General features: G+C 44.0%; 1 protein-coding gene and 1 long non-coding RNA gene across 5 annotated transcripts in view; one reads left to right on the top strand and one right to left on the bottom strand.

Annotated features, from left to right (window-relative positions):
• Positions 1–4,058: 4,058 nt before the first annotated feature.
• LOC147024456 (uncharacterized) overlaps positions 4,059–20,071 on the bottom strand; it is a 16,571-nt gene continuing 558 nt past the window's right edge. Inside the window, exons 1-3 of the long non-coding RNA XR_015059036.1 lie at positions 19,894–20,071; positions 15,757–15,917; positions 4,059–4,177 (exon numbers count right to left, since the gene is read on the bottom strand). The exon at positions 19,894–20,071 is cut by the window's right edge and continues 558 nt beyond it. This is a non-coding gene — a long non-coding RNA (uncharacterized LOC147024456). The remainder of the gene's footprint in view (positions 4,178–15,756; positions 15,918–19,893) is intronic.
• On the top strand, positions 5,941–15,733 carry LOC147024457 (metalloendopeptidase OMA1, mitochondrial-like). 4 transcript variants are annotated; one of them, XR_015059032.1, is made up of 4 exons: positions 5,941–6,386; positions 9,689–9,801; positions 12,970–14,330; positions 14,930–15,733. XR_015059032.1 is itself a non-coding variant. In XM_085884410.1 (3 exons), exons 1-3 carry the CDS (start codon positions 6,130–6,132, stop codon positions 13,137–13,139), a joined length of 387 nt encoding a protein of 128 aa, XP_085740536.1. In that variant the 5' UTR covers positions 5,941–6,129; the 3' UTR covers positions 13,140–14,175. The 4 variants fall into 4 exon arrangements, 1 of the variants encoding a protein (XP_085740536.1); XR_015059030.1 differs by lacking the exon at positions 9,689–9,801 and adding an exon at positions 11,778–11,951 and having other exon boundaries at positions 14,930–15,727; XR_015059031.1 differs by lacking the exon at positions 9,689–9,801 and having other exon boundaries at positions 14,930–15,729.

Here is a 20,071-nt window from a genome sequence, read left to right as displayed (position 1 = left end):
ATTAAACGAGGGACAGGGATCCTAACTATAAACACATACTTACCGATATAACTATTCTATCGGACCTGTATGTTGAGTGCTCAAGGCTTCCAGATTCGCAACAATATTACCATTAATACTGATCACAAACCCTTGTTATGTCTCTTGGGAGAAACCAGAGCCATTCTGCCTATATCATTAGGTTGTGTGCAACGTTGGGTGTTGACCCTTGACGGTGATGACTATTCATTGGTTTACTGCCCAGCTAAGGAAATGGACTGTGCTAACGTGCCCAGTCGCTTGCCGCTTCCCTAATCATCCCAGAACCTCCACAATCTGACGATATCATTAATCTCATTGCAAACGTCATTCACGATGAGGCGCCCGTAACCGCTGAGCAGATTGCTTGTGCTACCAATAGCAATCCAGATTTGTCACAAGTAAAACGCTGTGTTATGTCAGGTAATTGGGCATCACTACTGGAAGGAGTGAAACCGTACCACATGTGGGAGAATGGGCTCCGTGTTAATGCAATCTGTCCGCTTTGGGGTAGCCGAGTGATAATTCCGCCGAAACTCCACAGAAATATTATCAGTGAACTCCACAATGCCCATCCAGGCAGAGTCACCATGAAGGCTATGGTCCCAACCCATGTTTGGTGGCATGGTTTAAACAGTGACATGGAGTCCAGTGCACGCCATTGTTACACTTGTCAAGCCCATGCCAAGACACCGCCGCTGCCTCCGTTGGCCATGTGGTCGTGGCCATCAAAACCATGGTCCAGACTACACATCGACCATGCTGGTCCATTTCAAGGGTTGCTTTGCCTTATCGTAGTTGATGCCCACTACAAATGGATTGAAGCTCTCGTGGTACCATCCTCATCCTCTGCTGGAACAATTGAAACTCCACATGCCATGTTCACACAAGATGGTATTCCAAACTCCATTGTATCAGATAATGGATCATCATTTGCGAGTTCAGAGATTCAGAACTTTTGTAAAATGAATGGCATTCAGCACTACACATCTGCCCTCTACAAACCTGCCAGCAATGGTCAAGCAGAACGTGCTATTCACATCATCAAGAATGGTCTGTGTTTGAAGAATCCACAGCATCATCAAGAATCAACACCACCTGTGTTTGAAGCCGTGACAAGGAAGGCTCCATTCAATCTCGTCGAGCTCGTGTATTGCTCATCGACCGCACCAGACCATGTCAAGCCACCGGTCCCTCGCCTGCCAAGCTTCTGATGGGTCATGAATTAACAACACGGTTACCATTGGTGAACCCGGACGTAACTCTCCAAGTCGAGAATAACAAGTATCAACAGAAACGTAATCACGACCAAACGTCTGTATACCTCAACTTCCAGATCAATGATATTGTACACGTGTTGAACTCCGGAAGTTGAACCAAGTGGTTATCTGGAAACATTATCAATAACATTGGTGAAATGATGTTTCGTGTTCAGTTGTGTGATGGTAGATGTATACGAAAACATGTTCAACAACTCACCTTACGTCATGGGGAACCAAACATTGAACCGGCTCAAGTACCTTTGTCACCCACTCCTATATCAACACTTTCTGCGTTTGAACCTGAGGTGTTTTCTCATGAAAGCTTTTCACCCATCAATGCACCTGAACTCCTTCCCGACTACCCCTTATTGAGAAACCTACAGCAGTTGAAAACAAGGACAATCCTCCACTAGCCCTTACAACATCAGCTCGTATATCTGTAAACCTCCTGAGGGTCTTGATTTGTTTAAAAAAAAAATTTTTTTTGATTAATAAAAATAAAGATAACAAGTCTGGAGACGGCAATGGTTCACGGGCGGTATTTGATGATGTTGATTCTTTCAGAAGTCAAGGATGAGACAATGTGATAATGTTTGACGAAGTTTTAAAAATGATCAACATGATGTGGTTCGAGTGACAGGTTATTAGCTGCAAAATGTCAAAAACCCAGTTTCGTTCAACAACTTTCAAAATTTGACCTTTGCATAACCTTTAAAGGTCACAAAACAATGTTGTGGGCATTAAAATAAGGAAACGGGATACGTGCTATAGCTTATTGGAGATATTTCGTCGAAGAAGGTCGAAAACCTGGTTCGATTCACACAACTTTGAAAATTTGACCTTTGTGAACTTTAAAGGTCAAAGGTCAAGGATTATGACCTTTGGTGCAAAACTTCCTCTGGAACATTCCAGGAAGAATACAACATCATATAGGCTATATGGCATTTCGCACTCCTCGGATTATCCATACTTTGATAAAATCAGCGTAAAAACAAACTTGAAGGTGGCGCCACGGGCAAGGTGTTCGAGATAGAGCAAAATGGTTTCAAGACTTTAGGTGGGGAATGACCTCAAGATTATGCATAAAAATATTGTCATTCCAGCTCTCAAAGTTTGGGCGGTCGTATTATTTTTGTGAAAATTCGAAATTTTCTAAGTTCGTGACCTTGTGACCTTGAGACGAAATGAAAATTGAGCTCCGTGGGGCTACGCAGGTGCCATTGGGCTTACCAAATACCGAAACCCCTGCAAGATTCGACAAACCCCCTCGGAGAAGATGCAAGTTGAAATCGGCTACCCCCAAAAACATGTTTTTTGGACGTGGCTCTGCCCATAATGGGCGCACCACGTCCATTCTCAGGAAAACACAACTAGATCATGAAATAAACCTCCCACCCAAATTTTATCAGGATCGGATCAAAACCCATGGAGCTCTGCTCGGGACAGACAGACACACACCAATAACGAATATAGTGGTCACTTACTGACTCATGAACCAAAAATAAAAATAAAAAGAAGGGGGGGGAATGAGATGTATCATTAGTTTATGACAATACATACATGAGTGCACAGGGGCGTGGTAAAACAGTCATGTGACCCAACCTTGCTGTGCTGTGCTGTGCTGTGTTGTGTTGTGTTGTGCTGTGTTGTGTTGTGCTGTGCTGTGCTGTGCTGTGCTGTGCTGTGCTGTGTTGTGTTGTGTTGTGTTGTGTTGTGTTGTGTTGTGTTGTGTTGTGTTGTGTTGTGTTGTGTTGTGTTGTGTTGTGTTGTGTTGTGTTGTGTTGTGTTGTGTTGTGTTGTGTTGTGTTGTGCTGTGCTGTGCTGTGCTGTGCTGTGCTGTGTTGTGTTGTGTTGTGTTGTGTTGTGCTGTGCTGTGCTGTGTTGTGTTGTGTTGTGTTGTGTTGTGTTGTGTTGTGCCCATGTTCAGAATGAAACCTGTTGTCCCCTTTTCAGGACCTTCGTCCCTCTCTATCGAGTACATGACGCTGCTGAAACATCTCACTCACCAAGTCGCCTGAGCACTCAATCAAGCACTCCATTTGAAGCCGTTGATAAGGAACGGCTTGCTAAGCAAGCGCAAGCAAGCAGCTTGTAAGTGAACACATCGTTGCAAAAGGATCTTTGGACGGTGTCCTCGTTCGAACAACCCGTTAAATCACCGTGACTCATCATTGTATATAATATACGAGTAAAGGTGCCCGTCTTCGACGGGCGCCACTGGCAACATATGGTAAAAGACAGATAGCATGAATGTATTTTATCAATATATTACATCATTTTTATCCATTGATTATCATTCAGGTTTTCCCCTTCGACTCTCCCGCAGTCGCGCCACTTCGATGACATTACCACGTAGTTTAGTGACTACACAACGTGTACCATTCGTGAGTTCCGGAGGATGCATAGAGCGCATTAAAATTACAGGGCACCCTACTTTAAAGTGATTCAAAAGGCCGGATCAGTTTCGTGTACATATTCATATCTTGTGGATTTTATCTGGCCGGATCAGTTTCGTCTTCATATTCATATCTTGTAGATTTTAGCTGATTCTGAAACTGTTAACAGCATGTCAATCGGATGGTTCTGTGATTTTCTACGGTAGTAAACAGAAGTACGACCTAAGTCTGTACGCCACTATGCGGAGACCCGAGGACCTAATATTTCACAACAAACTAAAAACTCACAAAATTTGAAGATATTTTAAATAACAATTTATTATAATATCAATTAAATATCATTTTTATCCATCGATAATATGAATTGTTCTGTACAGCTATAGTTGTTCTCCTGGGATCTACGCATCCATCCACGATCTGTGTTCTAATGAAGTGCAGGAGGAATAATAAAAACAGCGCCGTGCGGGAGTGTAGGTAATCTCTCCAAAGTTCTCGGAAAGCCTTAAAATGCATCACGATCGGTTTGATTGTGAACAGATATATGGACGGACGGACATCGAGACCGGTTTTATTAGGTCATCATGAGGGTACCGCTTGATATTACGCATTGAAATAGAGATAGGAATACTCAAGTGAGTTTATTATATGTCTATGATTGATAGCTTATTGACAGCTCAATAACATGAGCAATTTACTCTGGCATATAGTGATTAATAATAACATACTGTACAAAAGGTTTTACGAACTCAACTAAGTGGTCCATTAAAAAATGGGAAACATTTTTATTTCTTTTTTGTGCAATAATTCCTCCCATTTTGCAAATGGAGAACATGAACTGTTTAATGACCATAATCATCAAAACGAATTTTGAGGGGCCTCTTTAGGAAGACAATAATATCATTACTATACATGTCAAAGCTTGTTTCATTTCATGCAGTGACAAAAATCTGATGGTGGAACAAAAAAAGGGGCATGCCAAAATATTAATGTTATATAATATAATATAATATATAAAATATATATATAATCATTACTATACATGTCAAAGCTTGTTTCATTTCATGCAGTCACAAAAATCTGATGGTGGAACAAAAAAAGGGACATGCCGAAATATTAATATAGATTTTAGGAGTGGGTGACTCGGATATTAAATAATTACGAGCATAGACCCGTGCTCCGCACCGAGTTGAATGGATGGCAAAAGGTGGATGAGACATAATAGTTGATGTTATGGGAGCTGTGGAGGGTCATGAGGGATGTGATGCGCTATGGTTAGCTGTCCTTAGTTTTCTCAAGAACCTCCCTGTGGATGACATTTTGGGTGAGGGTCTTGTTGCTGATTCGTCCTTGTGAGGAATTATTGTCCACTTTGGTAGATATATAGGAGGAAGCTCTTGCACGTGAAAATACAACATATAGTTGGCCATGGGAGAACACGGGGACTGGGAGGGATATTCCGAGTTTACCAAATGTTTGGCCCTGGGATTTGTTTATGGTCATGGAGTCCGCGAGTCTGATTGGAAGGTTGGCGTCTGATGGGGCAAGGTTAACATGATATCGGCCGAGACTGAACAGGAGCAGAAATATATCGAAAAAAATAAATCTTTACTTTAAATACAAAATGTTTCTTGTTACATTATTTGTGTCAAATTCACCTTCTGAGGAGGTCAGCACGTGCAGAAGAGGTTTCACATCGCAGACGCTGTTTTCGAGGAGTGGCATTACGCCTCTCAACGGTGACGGTCTGTCGACGACAGAAGTGATGACGTCACCGACTGACCGGTGATATCATGACGGAATTACGTCTCAGCGGTGACGTCACACGTCGCCATGCAAACGAATGTTAAAATTTGAAGATCGCCAAAAATTCCCAAAGCTGTCCGTGTGGCGCGATCTCACAAAGCCCATGCTGTTCATTAGACCACAGAGCACCTGCGTACCGAAAATGGCGACAATCCTTCCGCAGTTTTGGAGGAGATACGTCAAATTACGCGCACACGTTAACATAAATAATATATAGATATATAGATAATGTTCTTTCTCTGAACAACAACAACAAAGAATGGGAGAAAAGGAACAACCGAGCCAACAAACTGTTGAGAAACACCTCAATTTTATCGTCAGATTTTTTTCACCTTTAAAAAACATTTTCAAAACAACAATGTATTTTTATAGTTTGTGAAAGATCGGGCATCGTTGTTATAATGTAACGGATTACAAAGTTTCTTGTGGCTGGAAAGATCATTTTTAAAACCCTTTTGGCTGGGCGGTGTTCTCGTATTCAAGGTCACAGACGGTCCATGTGAACACGTTCCCTTCGATGTTTGTGTTTTTCACACGTGGTCGATGGAACATTAACACGAGGAAAGACTTGTTGTCCACGTGTAACCCGAAACTTCTTTGCGCCCTTCCGAAGTTGAAGAATAATTAACGAGGGACTATGTCCCTCCGCCATGCAGCGCCAGCTGTTGATACGTCCGGTTGTTTTTGCCCTTCGGGTGAGTTCACATCGCCGTGTGCTGCACGTAGGGGCTTCTTTATACACAGCTGGTGTAGTACGGACCCCTCAGCCGTTCCGGCAACCTTCGTTCGTCAAACCGAACCAAAGTCAAGACCTTCCTGCTCCGCTCATTCAATCTGCTCTTCCTGGTCCCATCGTGTGGGCAATCTTGCAGCCGCTACGACATGTGGTCTCTGTGTTGTTGGGAAGGTGTGCGACATTCGCTCTTCTTCCTCTTTCTTCAGCAGTGATTATACAATGAGTGTCCCGTCGGTGTTTGAATAATAAACTGATAAAATACACATCGTCCACTTCACTGGTGTGTTCACTTACCAAGCAGCTAACTAGCACTTACCAAGCAGCTATCTAGCACTAACCAAGCAGCTAGTTAGCGCTTACCAAGCAGCTAACTGGCGCTTACCAAGCAGCTAACTGGCGTTTACCATGCAGCTAACTCGTGCTTACCAAGCAGCTAACTCACGCTTACCAAGCAGCTAACTCGCGTTTAACAAGCAGCTAGTTAGCGCTTTGCAAGCAGCTAACTCGCGCTTACCAAGCAGCTAACTCGCGTTTATCAAGCAGCGAGCTCGCGCTTACCAAGCAGCTAACTCGTGCTTACCAAGCAGCTAACTCAAGCTAACCAAGCAGCTAACTCAAGCTTACCAAGCAGCTAGCTAGCGCTTACCAAGCAGCTAACTCATGCTTACCAAGCAGCTAACTCTCGCTTACCAAGCAGCTAACGAGCACTTACCAAGGAGCTAACTCAAGCTTACCAAGCAGCTAGCTAGCGCTTACAAGCAGCTAACTCGCGCTTACCAAGCAGCTAAGTCGCACTTACCAAGCAGCTAAGTCGCACTTACCAAGCAGCTAAGTCGCTCTTACCAAGCATCTAACTTGTACTTTCCAAGCAACTAGCGAGTGCTTACCAAGCAGCTAACTCGCACTTATCAAGCAGTTAACTAGCGCTTGCCAAGCATCTAGCTCGCACTTGCTAAGCCAGCCGTTCCTTATCAACGGTTTCGAATGGAGTCCTTGCTTGAGAGCTGAAGCCACTTGGCAAGCGCTCCACGATAACCTTGGTAACTGAACACAAGAACACACCCCTGTCACTCACGACAACGCAATGACCGCAATAATTGATCCGCCAATCAGGTGGATGGAGGTTGTGTTTTCACCCCTCTCTGTCTAAGTAGGATATTAAAAGGTGATGTACAGATTCGGACGAAATGTGGTGGATAGGTTGGGTGTGTGACAAGGATGCATTGATTCGATTCTGGTGAAGATCCCGATCAGAAACTAGAATTTTAAAATTGAGCCTCCCCCTGTAACTATACCGATAGCATGGTCCCGAGGGTTACCAATATTTTTCTTCTTCCAGTGCACCTTGAGGTCTTTCAGCATTGGCCACATCCATCCCCACTCCCCGCAGAGAAGGACAAGGTACCTGCTTTCAATGTTTCAAAATGTTGCCTGGAAAAAGCCTGTTCACAGAGGGAGGTCGAAGGGAACACCAGACGACTTTTCACACATTCCTTTGTCAGAGCTGGGTACGACGTAGCCATTGTTGACCAAAATCTTGTCAACGATAAACTCTTGACAGCATCTCTGACGTTGAAGTCATTGACTAGGATGAAAAATTTGTCCTGCAATTCACTGGAAGGGATCTCGGATCCACCTTGAGTGGATTTCGAATGAGTTGACGATCCAAGTCACCAAGGTCTGCAAAGCAGTAATTCAACTCCTGATTGAGGCAAAGTAGATGGTCCTGGACGAGGACACTGATCTCATCCACTTGCTCTTCATGGAGGGCCGACAAGCCGTCGGTCACGTTCTCAAAGACATTAAAACCGCCTGCTCTGACTTTTTCTTGCCACAGCTGCGGCTTCATCAGCAAAGTTTGAACTTTGTCGACCAAGTCAAGCACAGCAGTCGAGGACCCTTGGAGCGATTTGTTGAGTGTGTTTAGGTGAGAAAATGTTTCCATGAGGTAAGCCAGCTTAGTGATGCACCTGTCTTTCGTCTGACAGTTTGTCTACGAACTGCTTGGATTCTCCCTTCTCACTCGTGTCGAATAATGATTTTATCTCTACTTTCAGTGCCATGGCTTGATCAATCACGTTACCTCTTGAAAGCCGTCTTACTTCCATGTTTAAAAGGAGCGACTCTTCCTCAGCGTTAAAGTCTCGACATAGGAGGTGGAACGTCCTCGTGTTCAAAACAGTGGATTTGATGACCATGGTCACGACATCAGGTGCAGTTTTGAGCATTATATGCAGAGTCTTCGTGGCTAATGCATCGCGGTGAATCATGCAGTGTAGCTTGCTTGTGTTGTGGTTGGCCACTTTAACCAGTGCTTGGAATCCAGAACGACATTCCAGCATTGCAGGGGCTCTACCTGTCGTACATCCCACATTTCCCCATGAGAGCCCATCTTGTTCAAAGAAGTTTGATACTGCCTCAAAGGTGTCTTCTCCCTTCATTGTGAATCCCAAAGAGTGATAAAATAAGAACACTTCCTTGAGGACTGAGTCCTTTATGGACCGTGTGTGGACCAGTAGCTGAGCATAGCTGGAGGTGTTGGTTGACTCACCAAGTTGAATCGCAAAAATGCCCAGGGGGTCTTCTTTAATTTCTGCATTCACTTGCTGTTGGATGTCTACTGTTGAGTCGCAACTTCTTCGACGCACAGTATCATTGGAGAGCGACACCATGTTCAGCATTTTCGCAACAATCTCTCCCAAGGTGCAACAAACAATATCCTTGCATTATGGCAGTATCAGAGTTTTCACAGTTGTGTGCGGTTTGTTTTGTTTTCTTGTCAAACTCTCAGAGCAACCATATACGAGGCACAGAGATGAGGTTCGTTTTGCTGATTGACCTGACCGCCATGATCAAACTGAGCATGTTTGAGAACAAGTTCCTCCCTCTTGAAGTAGGATGGTTCTCAATCGGCAACTTTGAGATGGCAATTGGAAAAAGTCACCTGAGAAGGATCGGCTTCATGTATCCTTCGGACAGCTCTCCCAGTTCTGACGGCTGAAAAGCATCCCCATAGCATGATGCTGCTACCACCATGCTTCACGGTAGGGATGGTGTTAGGTGGGTGATGAGCTATGCTTGGCTTCCGCCAGACGTCGCACTTTGCATTCAGGCTCAAGAGTTCAATTTTCGTCTCATCAGATCACAGAATCTTTTGCTCTCAGAGCCTTTCACGTGCCTTTTTGCAAACTCCAGGCGTACTGTCATGTGACTTTTTGTCGTGAGTGGTTTCCGTCTGGCTACTCTCCCATAAAGCCTAGATTTGTAAAGTGCTACAGAGACTGTTGTCCTTCCAGCAGGTTGTCCCATCTCAACCAAGGAAGTTTGTAGTTCTGTCAGAGTGGTCATTGGGTTCTTTCTTATCTCCCTGGGTAGTTTGGTCATTCGATATTCTTTCCATTTCTGAATGATGGAGCTCGTTGTGCTCTTGGGAACTTTCAACACTCTAGAAATTGTTTTACACCCTTCCCCAGATGTCTGCCTCACAATTCTATCTTGAAGTTCTATGGACAGACAGTTCCTTGGACTTCCTGGTGGAGTTTCTGCTCTGACGTGCACTGTCAACTGTGGGACCTCACATAGAAAGGTGTGTTTCTTTCAAAATCACGTCCAGTCATTTTGAATTGGCCACACGTGGACTCCAATCAACTTGTGGAGACATCTCGAGGATGATCAAAGGACATTGGATGCACCTGAGCTCAATTTGGATTGTCATCGTAAAGCGGTTGAATACTTATTGATGCAAGTCATTTCAGCATTTCATTTATAATTAATTTGTAAAAATTTCTAAAAAAATGTTTTCACTTTGTCGCTATGGGGTATTTTGTGTGGATCGGTGAAAATTTTCTTTTTAATCTAATCAATTTTATATTAAGATTAACTCAACAAAATGTGACAAAAGTCCAGGGGTGTGAAGGGCCGACAGTACTTTGAACGGCATCTCACATGGGGGTGTTATGAATGGTACGAAGAGCATAAGGAGAGTAAATCTCGTACGAGTGTCCCTCCCCCCCCCTTTCTTACCTGCGATAAATACTGTTTGAATTGACGTGCTGTAGTCGAAAAGCTAACAGCAGTTTTGCTCGAAAACGTACATTATTTATCAATTTCAGTGTTTGTGAGAAATCCATCATCATGTTAGATGTGGTGCATTGCTTATGCAGAGCAACCTGTTGAGAATGATTGTGGTGTGACAATCCCAAACTTTGCAACACGTTTGGTTCATTTCAGAAGGTGAGACAAGGTTGTCGACATGTGGGATTCGAGTGGCGATCCAAGGAATGAGAAAATTCACTTGCTCCATTTGTCTTCCAGAAATGGAGGTGTTCAGATTGTTCGTTTAGCCACATCCCACTTAGTTCTGTGTTGGCAAATGGACGGTCACGTCGTCGGAACTTCAAACGGCGAAACAGATGATCATTACCGGGGGGCAGGTCCAGGCTGTGCAGGTGGTGATCCAGCTGCTCAAAACCAGTCGGGAATGGCAGTCTGCGTGACATGGGACTCGTGCATAGGCACATTAGGAGGAACGCACCTTTGGTCCATATCTCTCGGCGTTTGTCATTGACGGCCTGCTGCAATTTCTGCATGACACTGGAATCGTATTCCCTTGTGAATTTTTTGTTTGTTTGTTTTTGTTTTGTTTCATGTGGCATATCGTCAATCAGCAGGATTCCCTTGACGTCACAGAGAAATTGAAGGCATGATCTTTCCAGATCACTTTTAGGTGTGAAATCTGTTGCGTTCACAGTGATCCCTTGTGTTTCCATTGCACGGATTCTAATTTGCCTTCGGGATCCCAGTGGTGAAGCCACACTTTATCATCAGTTACCGGACTTGTGCTAAAGTTGGCTGGATCTGCGATGATCAGTTCAAGAAGTTCACAAAATCAAGCCAGCCGTTGTTGCCGATTGTCGGTGCTGAGTTTGTGGAGGACTCATCTTGCTGAGACATTGGACATGCCCAAGTGTTGAGGGTAATGGTTAAAACGCCGCTTTGAGAAATTCCCAAGTTCTGTGGTTATTTCTGTGACCTTAACACGGTGATTCTCCATGACGAATGTGTTGACCTCGGCAGCAGTTTGTGGGTCGGTCGCATCTGGCAACCCTATTTAGGCTGGGGCCATCTTCAAGTGCCTCGCATCCTCGTTTAAAGTCAGCCACCCATTTTACGAGAACAGACTGAGGGTACACCTTCGTCATACACGACCAATGTGTGCTCATGGATTCATTTTGAGTAACACATTCTTTGCATAAAAGTGATGACAGGTCGATGCTCAAAGTTTACTAATACCCCTAACGATGCGACTTGGCACACTTTTGCATTATATTCTATCGACCAAAAACATTTCGGATTGTTTAAACTAATGGCAGATACCAAACATGCACGTAACTTTATGAGCAAAATATCCCGGCTGTAGGTCACCATCGAATGTCCCGAATCTATAACTTCCTTGAATGTCCCTCGACTGCAGCTTTATGCTAAGGTGCAACTTGCATGTGTAAATGCAGTAAAGATTTCTCGACTGAGCAATTTCAACCAATCATCTTGTCTCTGCTTCAGCTCATGGAGGAGCACGGAGAAAACATATTGCCGGCTGACGATCCATGGCACAAGTTTGTGAGTGCTGTGTTGCAGCACATCATAAGCAGGAACACAGATGCTCCTCAGATCTCTGCTGTGACCTGGAAGGTCAACGTTGTGGATGTGCCTGAGCAGAATGCTTTCGTGTTGGTGGTACGTATACAAATGGCTATCTTCAATTCAAATTAAGAGGGAAAGTAACGTCCACCTGAGTTGGTGGATGTGAAAGATCCCACGGTATCCTTCGCAAAGAGTGGGCAAGCTATTGCCGGCACCATGGACAAATTACAAATTATTGCTTTACCCACAGAGGGCACTGCATCTTTGGCACAGTCTTGCTCCACAGCAAATGATGCTACCCCAAAGCCATGTGCTGCAGAAAAGAGAAGAAGATGAAGAAGAAGCTTAAAAATGACACAATAGTAGTATTGTTTGCCTTTGTGCTCCCACTCTCCTTCTTCTTCTTTCGGCTGCTCCCGTTAGGGGTCGCCACAGCGGATCATCCGTATGATCCGCATAGTGATTTGGCACATGTTTTACACCGGATGCCCTTCCTGACGCAACCCTGGTCGCCTCTTACGACACAGGGATATGGTACACCTATTTTAACCGGGGTATACACCGGCCCAGTATACTGGTACTCATTTCGCCGACCTCGGAAGGATGACAGGCTGAGTCAACCCCCTGGTGTATTAATTCAGTGGCCCAACGGGGCTTGAACTCAGGACCTTTTGGATCGCAAGCCGCTGCCCTAACCACTGCGCCAACACCAGGCTGTTGTGCTCCCACTCAAAACCCACGCTTATGAGAGTTATCACATCTCTCATCATATAGGTGTAGATTACCTCAATGCATCAGCCTCTGTTCAAGTTCTGTGGCCTCCAGACTCTGCCAACACATTACGTAAATGAGATTTGCAAGTTAAAAATAGTGTAAGTGCTAATTGTGTAAAATTGTATATGTGGTGCTAATTTTAAGCAGAATGCTTTTGTTTTGTGATTACAGGTGAAATGTGAATGAAATGCAAGTGAGATGCAATAAAAAAATTCTGTTAAAATATGTTTTTTCTGCACTGTATTAACAAGTAGTAACAAGTGCAGTGGCACCTCTCCACCACACCACCCCCCCCCGCCCCACACTCCACCCTACCCATTCCCTCCTTTCCTTCCAGAGAACGGGCACGTGTTTGTCTTCACCGGGATGCTGAGTGTAACCTGTGATGCAAACCAAATGGCAACCGATCTGAGCCATGAGATGGTGCATGCTATTCTTGGCCAGTCTGTAAGGCACCATTTATCGTCACGACGTCGTCCCATCTCCATTGGTGTTTTCCGTGAATGACATTGCAAACCTGGGTTTGCTGCGACCTTGTGTGTGCAAGTGCCTTTCTAAGTTTTGGATCTTCTGTTTGGGGCATTTTGTTTGTTGTTATTTTTTTATTATATTTCCTGCTACGGATTGGCCCTGTTGGTGTTTCTTCCCATCTGAAGCCCTGGTCCCTGGCTCGTAATGTAGGGGACCCAGGTTCAAATCCCATGTGTGTTGTCCATTAATCATGTCCTAATGTCCTTGTAATAAATGTAAAAGTGCACATGCCCACTAATGTTGTTGTGCTGCATGTGATCTCTGTACAAGTTCCTCCGTAAGCCTCAGCCTCCTGTGAGAATTAAGCAAAAACAATTATATATTTGACGACGTCAGAGTCAAAATGAAAGCATGAAATGATTCATTGTATATGTGTTTACAATTTAAGGAAAGAGGGGAAAGAAAAAAAAAAAAACATTATTCAAATAAAAATAGCTGCCAAGAAGGGATGAGGGTGGGGATGGATTGGGGTGGAGATTAAGGGAAAGAGCAGAAAGAAAATATATTTGAAAAGTGTCTCAGTGTCCTCGGAGTTATTTGCTAACGGTACACTGATTTATCACTCTCACAAGAAGAGTGAGACAAACTGCCAGTGGAGAGGTGTCGGAAGCTCATTTATGGTGAGAGGAAACACTTGACTGCAGTTATTTTGTCATTTTGAGGGGCAAACCTCCATGCCACCAAATATTAAGTCGAGGGTGTCATCAATGCCATTTCTTTTTATTTTCTGATTTAAAAAGATATATTAAGTTCTGAATGAAAAACAATGGTTCTGTAATATTAACAGTGAAATAAAGAATTTTGGAAACAAAATACTTTCGTCATTTTCAACGTATTTATAAAGAAAATTGTGAGTTATTTTTTAAAAAGTGCAAGGATGCCAATATTTTTGGCCACGACTGTATCCCGCAAATATCGTCCAATGCGTTTATGGTGCTTCAACTGTCATGTATGATCCTCTGCTTATTTGTAGACTTGTTTTGTTATTTTCGAATAAAGATTGTGTATCATTTTTCGGTGTGTTTGGATGTTCATTCGAGTTCAGCATTCTGGGAGCAGATGCAATTTCATTGGGAGATGAATGGTGAGGAGCAGCTGCCACGGTGGCTCTCAACACACCCGACCTTTGGACAGCGAACGAAGGTCATCGACACATTTATACCAAAGGTCAGGTTGCTTATGCCACTCCACATACTTTTCATCGAGGTCATGGACTTGCTTATGTTTACCTGTATACCTGTATCGAGGTCATATACTAGACCTGTCTACCCCGACTTCAATATGTGTGGAAATTTCTTTCGCAAAATCATTATCGGAATAAAGGAATCTTTACTACAAGTGGTAAGTATGCATCCATGTATGGTGAAGAAAAATAAAAGATGACAATGTAACATCTTTTTTAAATATTGATAGCAAACTTGGTCTCATGTTCAAAGTTCAACCTTTGTTTTTTGGTACCTTGTTTTTGAAAACCAATCCCCATTTCATTGTATGTAGTTGATATAAATAATATACATGCATGTAAGTTGGGATCATGTAAGAGCCAGATTTGGACATAAAACGGCAGATTAGCATACGAGTGTAACGGATCGATGCGACATCGTGCGTTCGCATTTTTGCGTTAAAAAAAATGCACCAGCTTGCGTAGAGGTTAGGTGGGCCCATGATGCCGGAAGTGTTAAACCAATATTATGACATTCCACAGAACTTGAAGACATAAAAGACCTGAATGCCATTCTCCATCTTTTTTTCTTTTTCCACTGAAGGCAGTGGAGTTATCGAAGCAGTGTCTGTCCACTACTGCCAGAGTGTGACCCCCGAACACAGGTTCGTATCGCACGTGAACTGGTTGGCCTTTCTGGCCCTCTCGCACTCAAGCAGCTCAGGCCTTCCCAGGCCATCTCTCAAGAGACAGCACCGGACTTGTCTCACCCAGCGACGGTTGAAGCAGCGCAAGGAGTGACGGCTTGGAGTAAATATCATCCATCGCTCAAATTTGTAGCACTTTACCACGTGGACACTTTCACTCAGAAAACGATGTGCTGTTGAATGTCGCTTTCGTTTCACATTCACGGTTTTGCTAAGTTGAGGTGATTTGATGAATTATCCTTCGTAATTGTTAAATGCCTGTGATGGAACAACTATCTCTCAATAATTGCTTATCCCAAAGACTACGTTTCTTGACTTGTGAATGCAGTGAAGCTCAGAGTGCAGACCTCCATTATTAATTGGTAAATGAAATATTTGAATAATTTAATTACATTTTCTTGTGAAATACAAAAAATGAAAAATCCAGTCCCAATTGAACACATTTAATTTCCACTGTACGAGGGCCATGGACCTTAACGATTGAAATACTCACAAGTCCAAGACACCCCAAAGTGTCTTTTATTTTTCAAGATATAAAAATTCGAAAAAGTATTTTTACCAATTGTAAAAACTTTTGCACATTGCAAAATAAAAAATGTCTGTCTTGTGGGAATATCTGTCTCATTCGTTTAACTTTGTGAACATTTAGAGGGCTGGCAGACTGGCTTACAGCTGTGCACACTCAACTCCAAGCTGTCTCACCTGGCCAGGAATCTCGACTCACCTATGAACTGTCATCCTGGTGCTTCGCATGCAGGGTGATTCATCAATGTGCATCATCCATGTGGAGGTCCATCTGCTAGCAATGGATGTTAAAGATCCCATTGTATCTTTCGTGAAGAGTAGGTGAGTTATTGGTCACCCTGAACAAATTCCTGCCATCTGCTGGAAAAAAAACCCCCAAAAAACCATTCCTTTCATACCATGAGGCACATAGGGCTGCCGTGGAAACTTAATTTGGTTCAGGAGGACAGTCACAACTGGATGGGTCACCCCTGACACAGGATGTCTGCTGAAAAGGTAACAGCAAACCACCTGGCATGATCTTTACCAGGAACTGCTTAGACGGCGCTGATACTGTCACGAGTGTGGGACATTTGATTGATTATTTACTTTTTGAAAGCCCCACAAATGTTTTGGATTCATTGTTTTTCACTCTTTAATTTTGAGTTCTTCCAAAAAATTATTTTTAAAGAGTTAAGATTTCTCAGTTTGTTTATCATCAACTGCAAAGTATCTGGGATAAAAAAATTACCTGAATATTTTGGTATATTTCACAAGTACTTTAAAAAAATAGCCATATAGGGGATGGAGTTATTTGCCCCACCAGGTGCGGTGAAAATGAGGCTGGGTGTGCGCTGCCGCTCGCCATGTCGCCACAGGGCGAATCCCCCTTACCTGTGTCTAATATTTTAAACCACACATTAGCCACTGTGGCTAATCCATATTTTAGTGTTTTTTTTACCAGTTTTAGACGAATTTTGGGTGATTTTAGCACAGAATTCAACCTTCATTGAGACGGCCGCAATTTGTATGTTTTGATTACGGGAATTACGGGGGGAAGGGGTGGGGGCAAACCCCTTGAGACGGTGATTTTTTTTAAATGTCGTGAACCAACGGTGGAATATTACTAGTGATGAAAGTTGTAGTCAAGTTTCATCGGAATTGTGTGTGTAGTTTCTGAGAAGAAAGCAAATACAGTTCCTATTTTGAGGGTCAAACCTCCGTAAACACCCTTGGGGCCCGATTTTTTTTTTATGCCGTGAACAAACTTTTTGGTACATTACGGGTGATGAAGGTTGTGGTCAAGTTTCATTGAAATTATGTGGAGTTTGAGAGGAAAGCAAACACCTAATTTGGGGGGTGTGGTCAAACCTGGACCAACCTGCCGGGGCTCGTGGCAGCATGCACTCCGCATTGGTCCTCCGGAATAAGCACGTCTCGGTCGCACACCAACCGCGAGTTTAGAGCCAGTGAAAGGCAGAGGTGACGAGGAGCAGTGAAGAAGAGGGCGAACAGAAATAATGTAAAAAGCGAACAGAAATTGCAATTTCTTTGCAATAGGGACCGACAAAAACGTGGAACACAAAACAATTACCGTGAAGTGGGTGGAATTTGCGGGGATAGATGTAATCAACATCACTGTACTCAGTACCACTGGGTGAACACTTTGAATCACCTCATTTACCTCTCACAGGTGTTGAACAAATCTCCACTCATCCTTCTGTGGCTTTTTAACCGGCAAGATTGGTGTGTTGCACGGACTCGAAGTTTCCACAACTATCCCTTGTTCTTTCAGTGATTTAATTGCCGGTGCGATTCCGGCTTCCACCTCTTTTCGGAGGGGATATTGGCGTCCATTTGGTCAACACACTCCAGGTTTGAGTTTGACCATGAAGGGTGCTGCCACGATGATGCGACCCACATCATCATCATGCTGGGTCCACTATTCTTGCGGAACCTCTTCTTGCAGACTTTCTGAATCCTTTGTCTCACTTTCCATTCTCGTCAGCATCTCACGGTTGGGAGGGAGATCAATTTCCTCCACCATCCCTTGGAGAACCTGTTCCTTTAAATCACAAATCCACCCTTCGTTATTTACCAATATAAGCACTTGCCAATGTAACAAGGTTGCAGAGCAATCCACCGCGACACCCTGCAGGCGATAAACCATGAAGCCTAAATCCTTTAGGTGATATCCCACCGCTGTGGTTATTGGAACATGCGAGGGTACTTCCGATCAATACTTCATCAATCGCCTTTGTTCTTCCACGAGCTTAACTTCCACTGCAAGGCCTTCTTTTCCAATCATTAAGCGGCAGATGGACAACTTATCAGACTTACCCAAATGTGGAGCTATCCTCTTCGCAAATGCCACATCATTTCCAGTTACATCGGAGTAACTTATACAATGTGGGGGATCGTAATAAGTACGTGTCATTACCTGTGCATTTTCTGGACAATTTTGTTTGCTTTGGCTCTCTGTCAATATCGCATCTCAGCACATGAGAACATCACAAATCGGCAGTCTTGGCAACCTTCACCATTAAACAACTGGTTATGGTGCCATGAAAACCCTCATTGCGAATTGTGCTTTCTTTGGGGGGATGTCAACAAACACCCCTTTCTTTGTACATGCCATCGTGCATCCAAACTGACATAGCAAGTCTCGACCTAACAAGTTCGCTGGTGTGGTGAGAAGGAATGCATGTTTCTCCTGCAATGGCCCACATCTTTCTGGCAATTTTCCTGTTGTATCCCATGTTTGAACCTCACCCCCTCAACCCACTACCTGATTTCAAAACCCCTGGCAGTTCTTTGACTGCAATTGTGGAGCGAGTGGCCTGATCGACAAAGAAAGAAAGCTCCTTGCCTGAGGTGTTCAGAGTAGAGGTCGGCTCCTCTGTTGGACTCAATGTCAGCCTTGCTCCTTCCCTCGAGGGTCCACTCCCATCCTGTCAATACCTTCGTGAGTTTGCTGGTGGGGGACCTGGTCCCCATCTTCCTTTGAGACAATTTTATCTCCAGTGTCCCCAATTTCCACACACAAAACAAGCATCTGATGGGAGATTTGCCCCTCTTGCCTCTGCTTTCCCGACCCCTATTTCGCAATCTATTTTGGTGTCTCCAATCCGACCGTTTGCGGGGCCTTGGGGGTCGCCTTTCCCTTTCCAGTAATGGTTGCCGTTGACCCTCATCCTCTTCAAAATCGGAATCCTCTTTTCATCTGGAATTACACGTCCCTGAGGACGGTGGAGGGTGTCACAACTCTCTTACCTTATCTCGCAATACCATCGAAAACACTTCTTCCTTTACCTTTACTTCCTTCTCTGCCTTCTCCTCATTTCTCTCCCTGATGTCGAAAACTGTTTATCTTATTCACTTCGAGTGGTGTCTTTGTCATGGTCTTCAACTGGGCGTGACTGGCCTCTGCTGCTCTGCATATGTCCACCACTTTGGGAAGGTCAAGATCGTTTTCACGGAGTAAACGTTCCTTCAGGCGTAAATCCAACATGGCGAAGGTTATATGGTCTTGAACCATGTTCTCCGTTTCTGCAAAACTGTACAACATGGTCTCCATCCTCAACTCGGTGTCATCCTGGTCAAAGGGTCTCCCCTCTTGCCGTCGGTTTTCCCACAAACGGTTCCTTTCATAAACTACATTCGTTTGTGGATTACAATATTCCTCAAATTTCTCACAAACCGAGTCGACTGTCTTCCTGTCCGTGGGTTCCCTGAACGTGAATGTGTGTTCACGTCAACCGCGACCTGGCCAGCTCAATGAAACAAGATGGCGACTTTCTTGCTCTCCAGTATCGACTCTGTCCTTTGCTTTGTCCTGACGCCTCCAAAAACAGTTCAAACAGCTGTCTCCATCGGCGCCAAACATCGCTGAGGTTCGAAGCATCCAGAGACAGTGGTGGCGTTGGTTTAAAACTCTCCACCATGAGTCGATGTGAACAACTTCTGTCACCATGGAATGAGCCAGACGAGGGTTCGACCCCACCTGTCCATTTACTGTTATTACTACTACAGGAACAACGACGACGATTACTCCGACTACTACTACTACTACCACTACTAGTACCACCACGACGACCACAACTCCCCACACTGACGTCGCGCAATGTATCCCATGGTAACAGTAGAACGGTTACGTCACAAACGTCAGGGGATTGTCCCGAACAATCAGTTCGATGTGGATCTGTCGTGGTGATCGACGTGTGTCAAGTCGGCTCCCGAATATTTCATTGAACATTCATCGAAAGAATTTATTTATCTCTCAAGATGCGGATCGTGAAGAAGAAAACGCAACTGAGGTACCTCACACGGACTTTTCACAACATTCAGTTAATTTTACCTCGTCATGTCGTCGAGTGTTTTATCCTCCGTCTCCGTGTGGTGATCCGTCCCGTCAGCGGAAATACGTCATCACGTCGTTCGTGCTTTCTCAAACGGATTATTTATTTATTAATGATAATAATCTCTGTGGTGATTTTAATACCAAGGACGAAACCACATGTACGAACGGACTCATT

Source organism: Eptatretus burgeri, chromosome 6 (assembly GCF_056783735.1).
Source record: "Eptatretus burgeri isolate ZD-2024b chromosome 6, Ebu_testis_v1, whole genome shotgun sequence".
Taxonomy (NCBI): domain Eukaryota; kingdom Metazoa; phylum Chordata; class Myxini; order Myxiniformes; family Myxinidae; genus Eptatretus; species Eptatretus burgeri.
The sequence above is the reverse complement of the archived record's forward strand: the minus strand, read 5'-3'. Positions and strand labels throughout refer to the sequence as shown.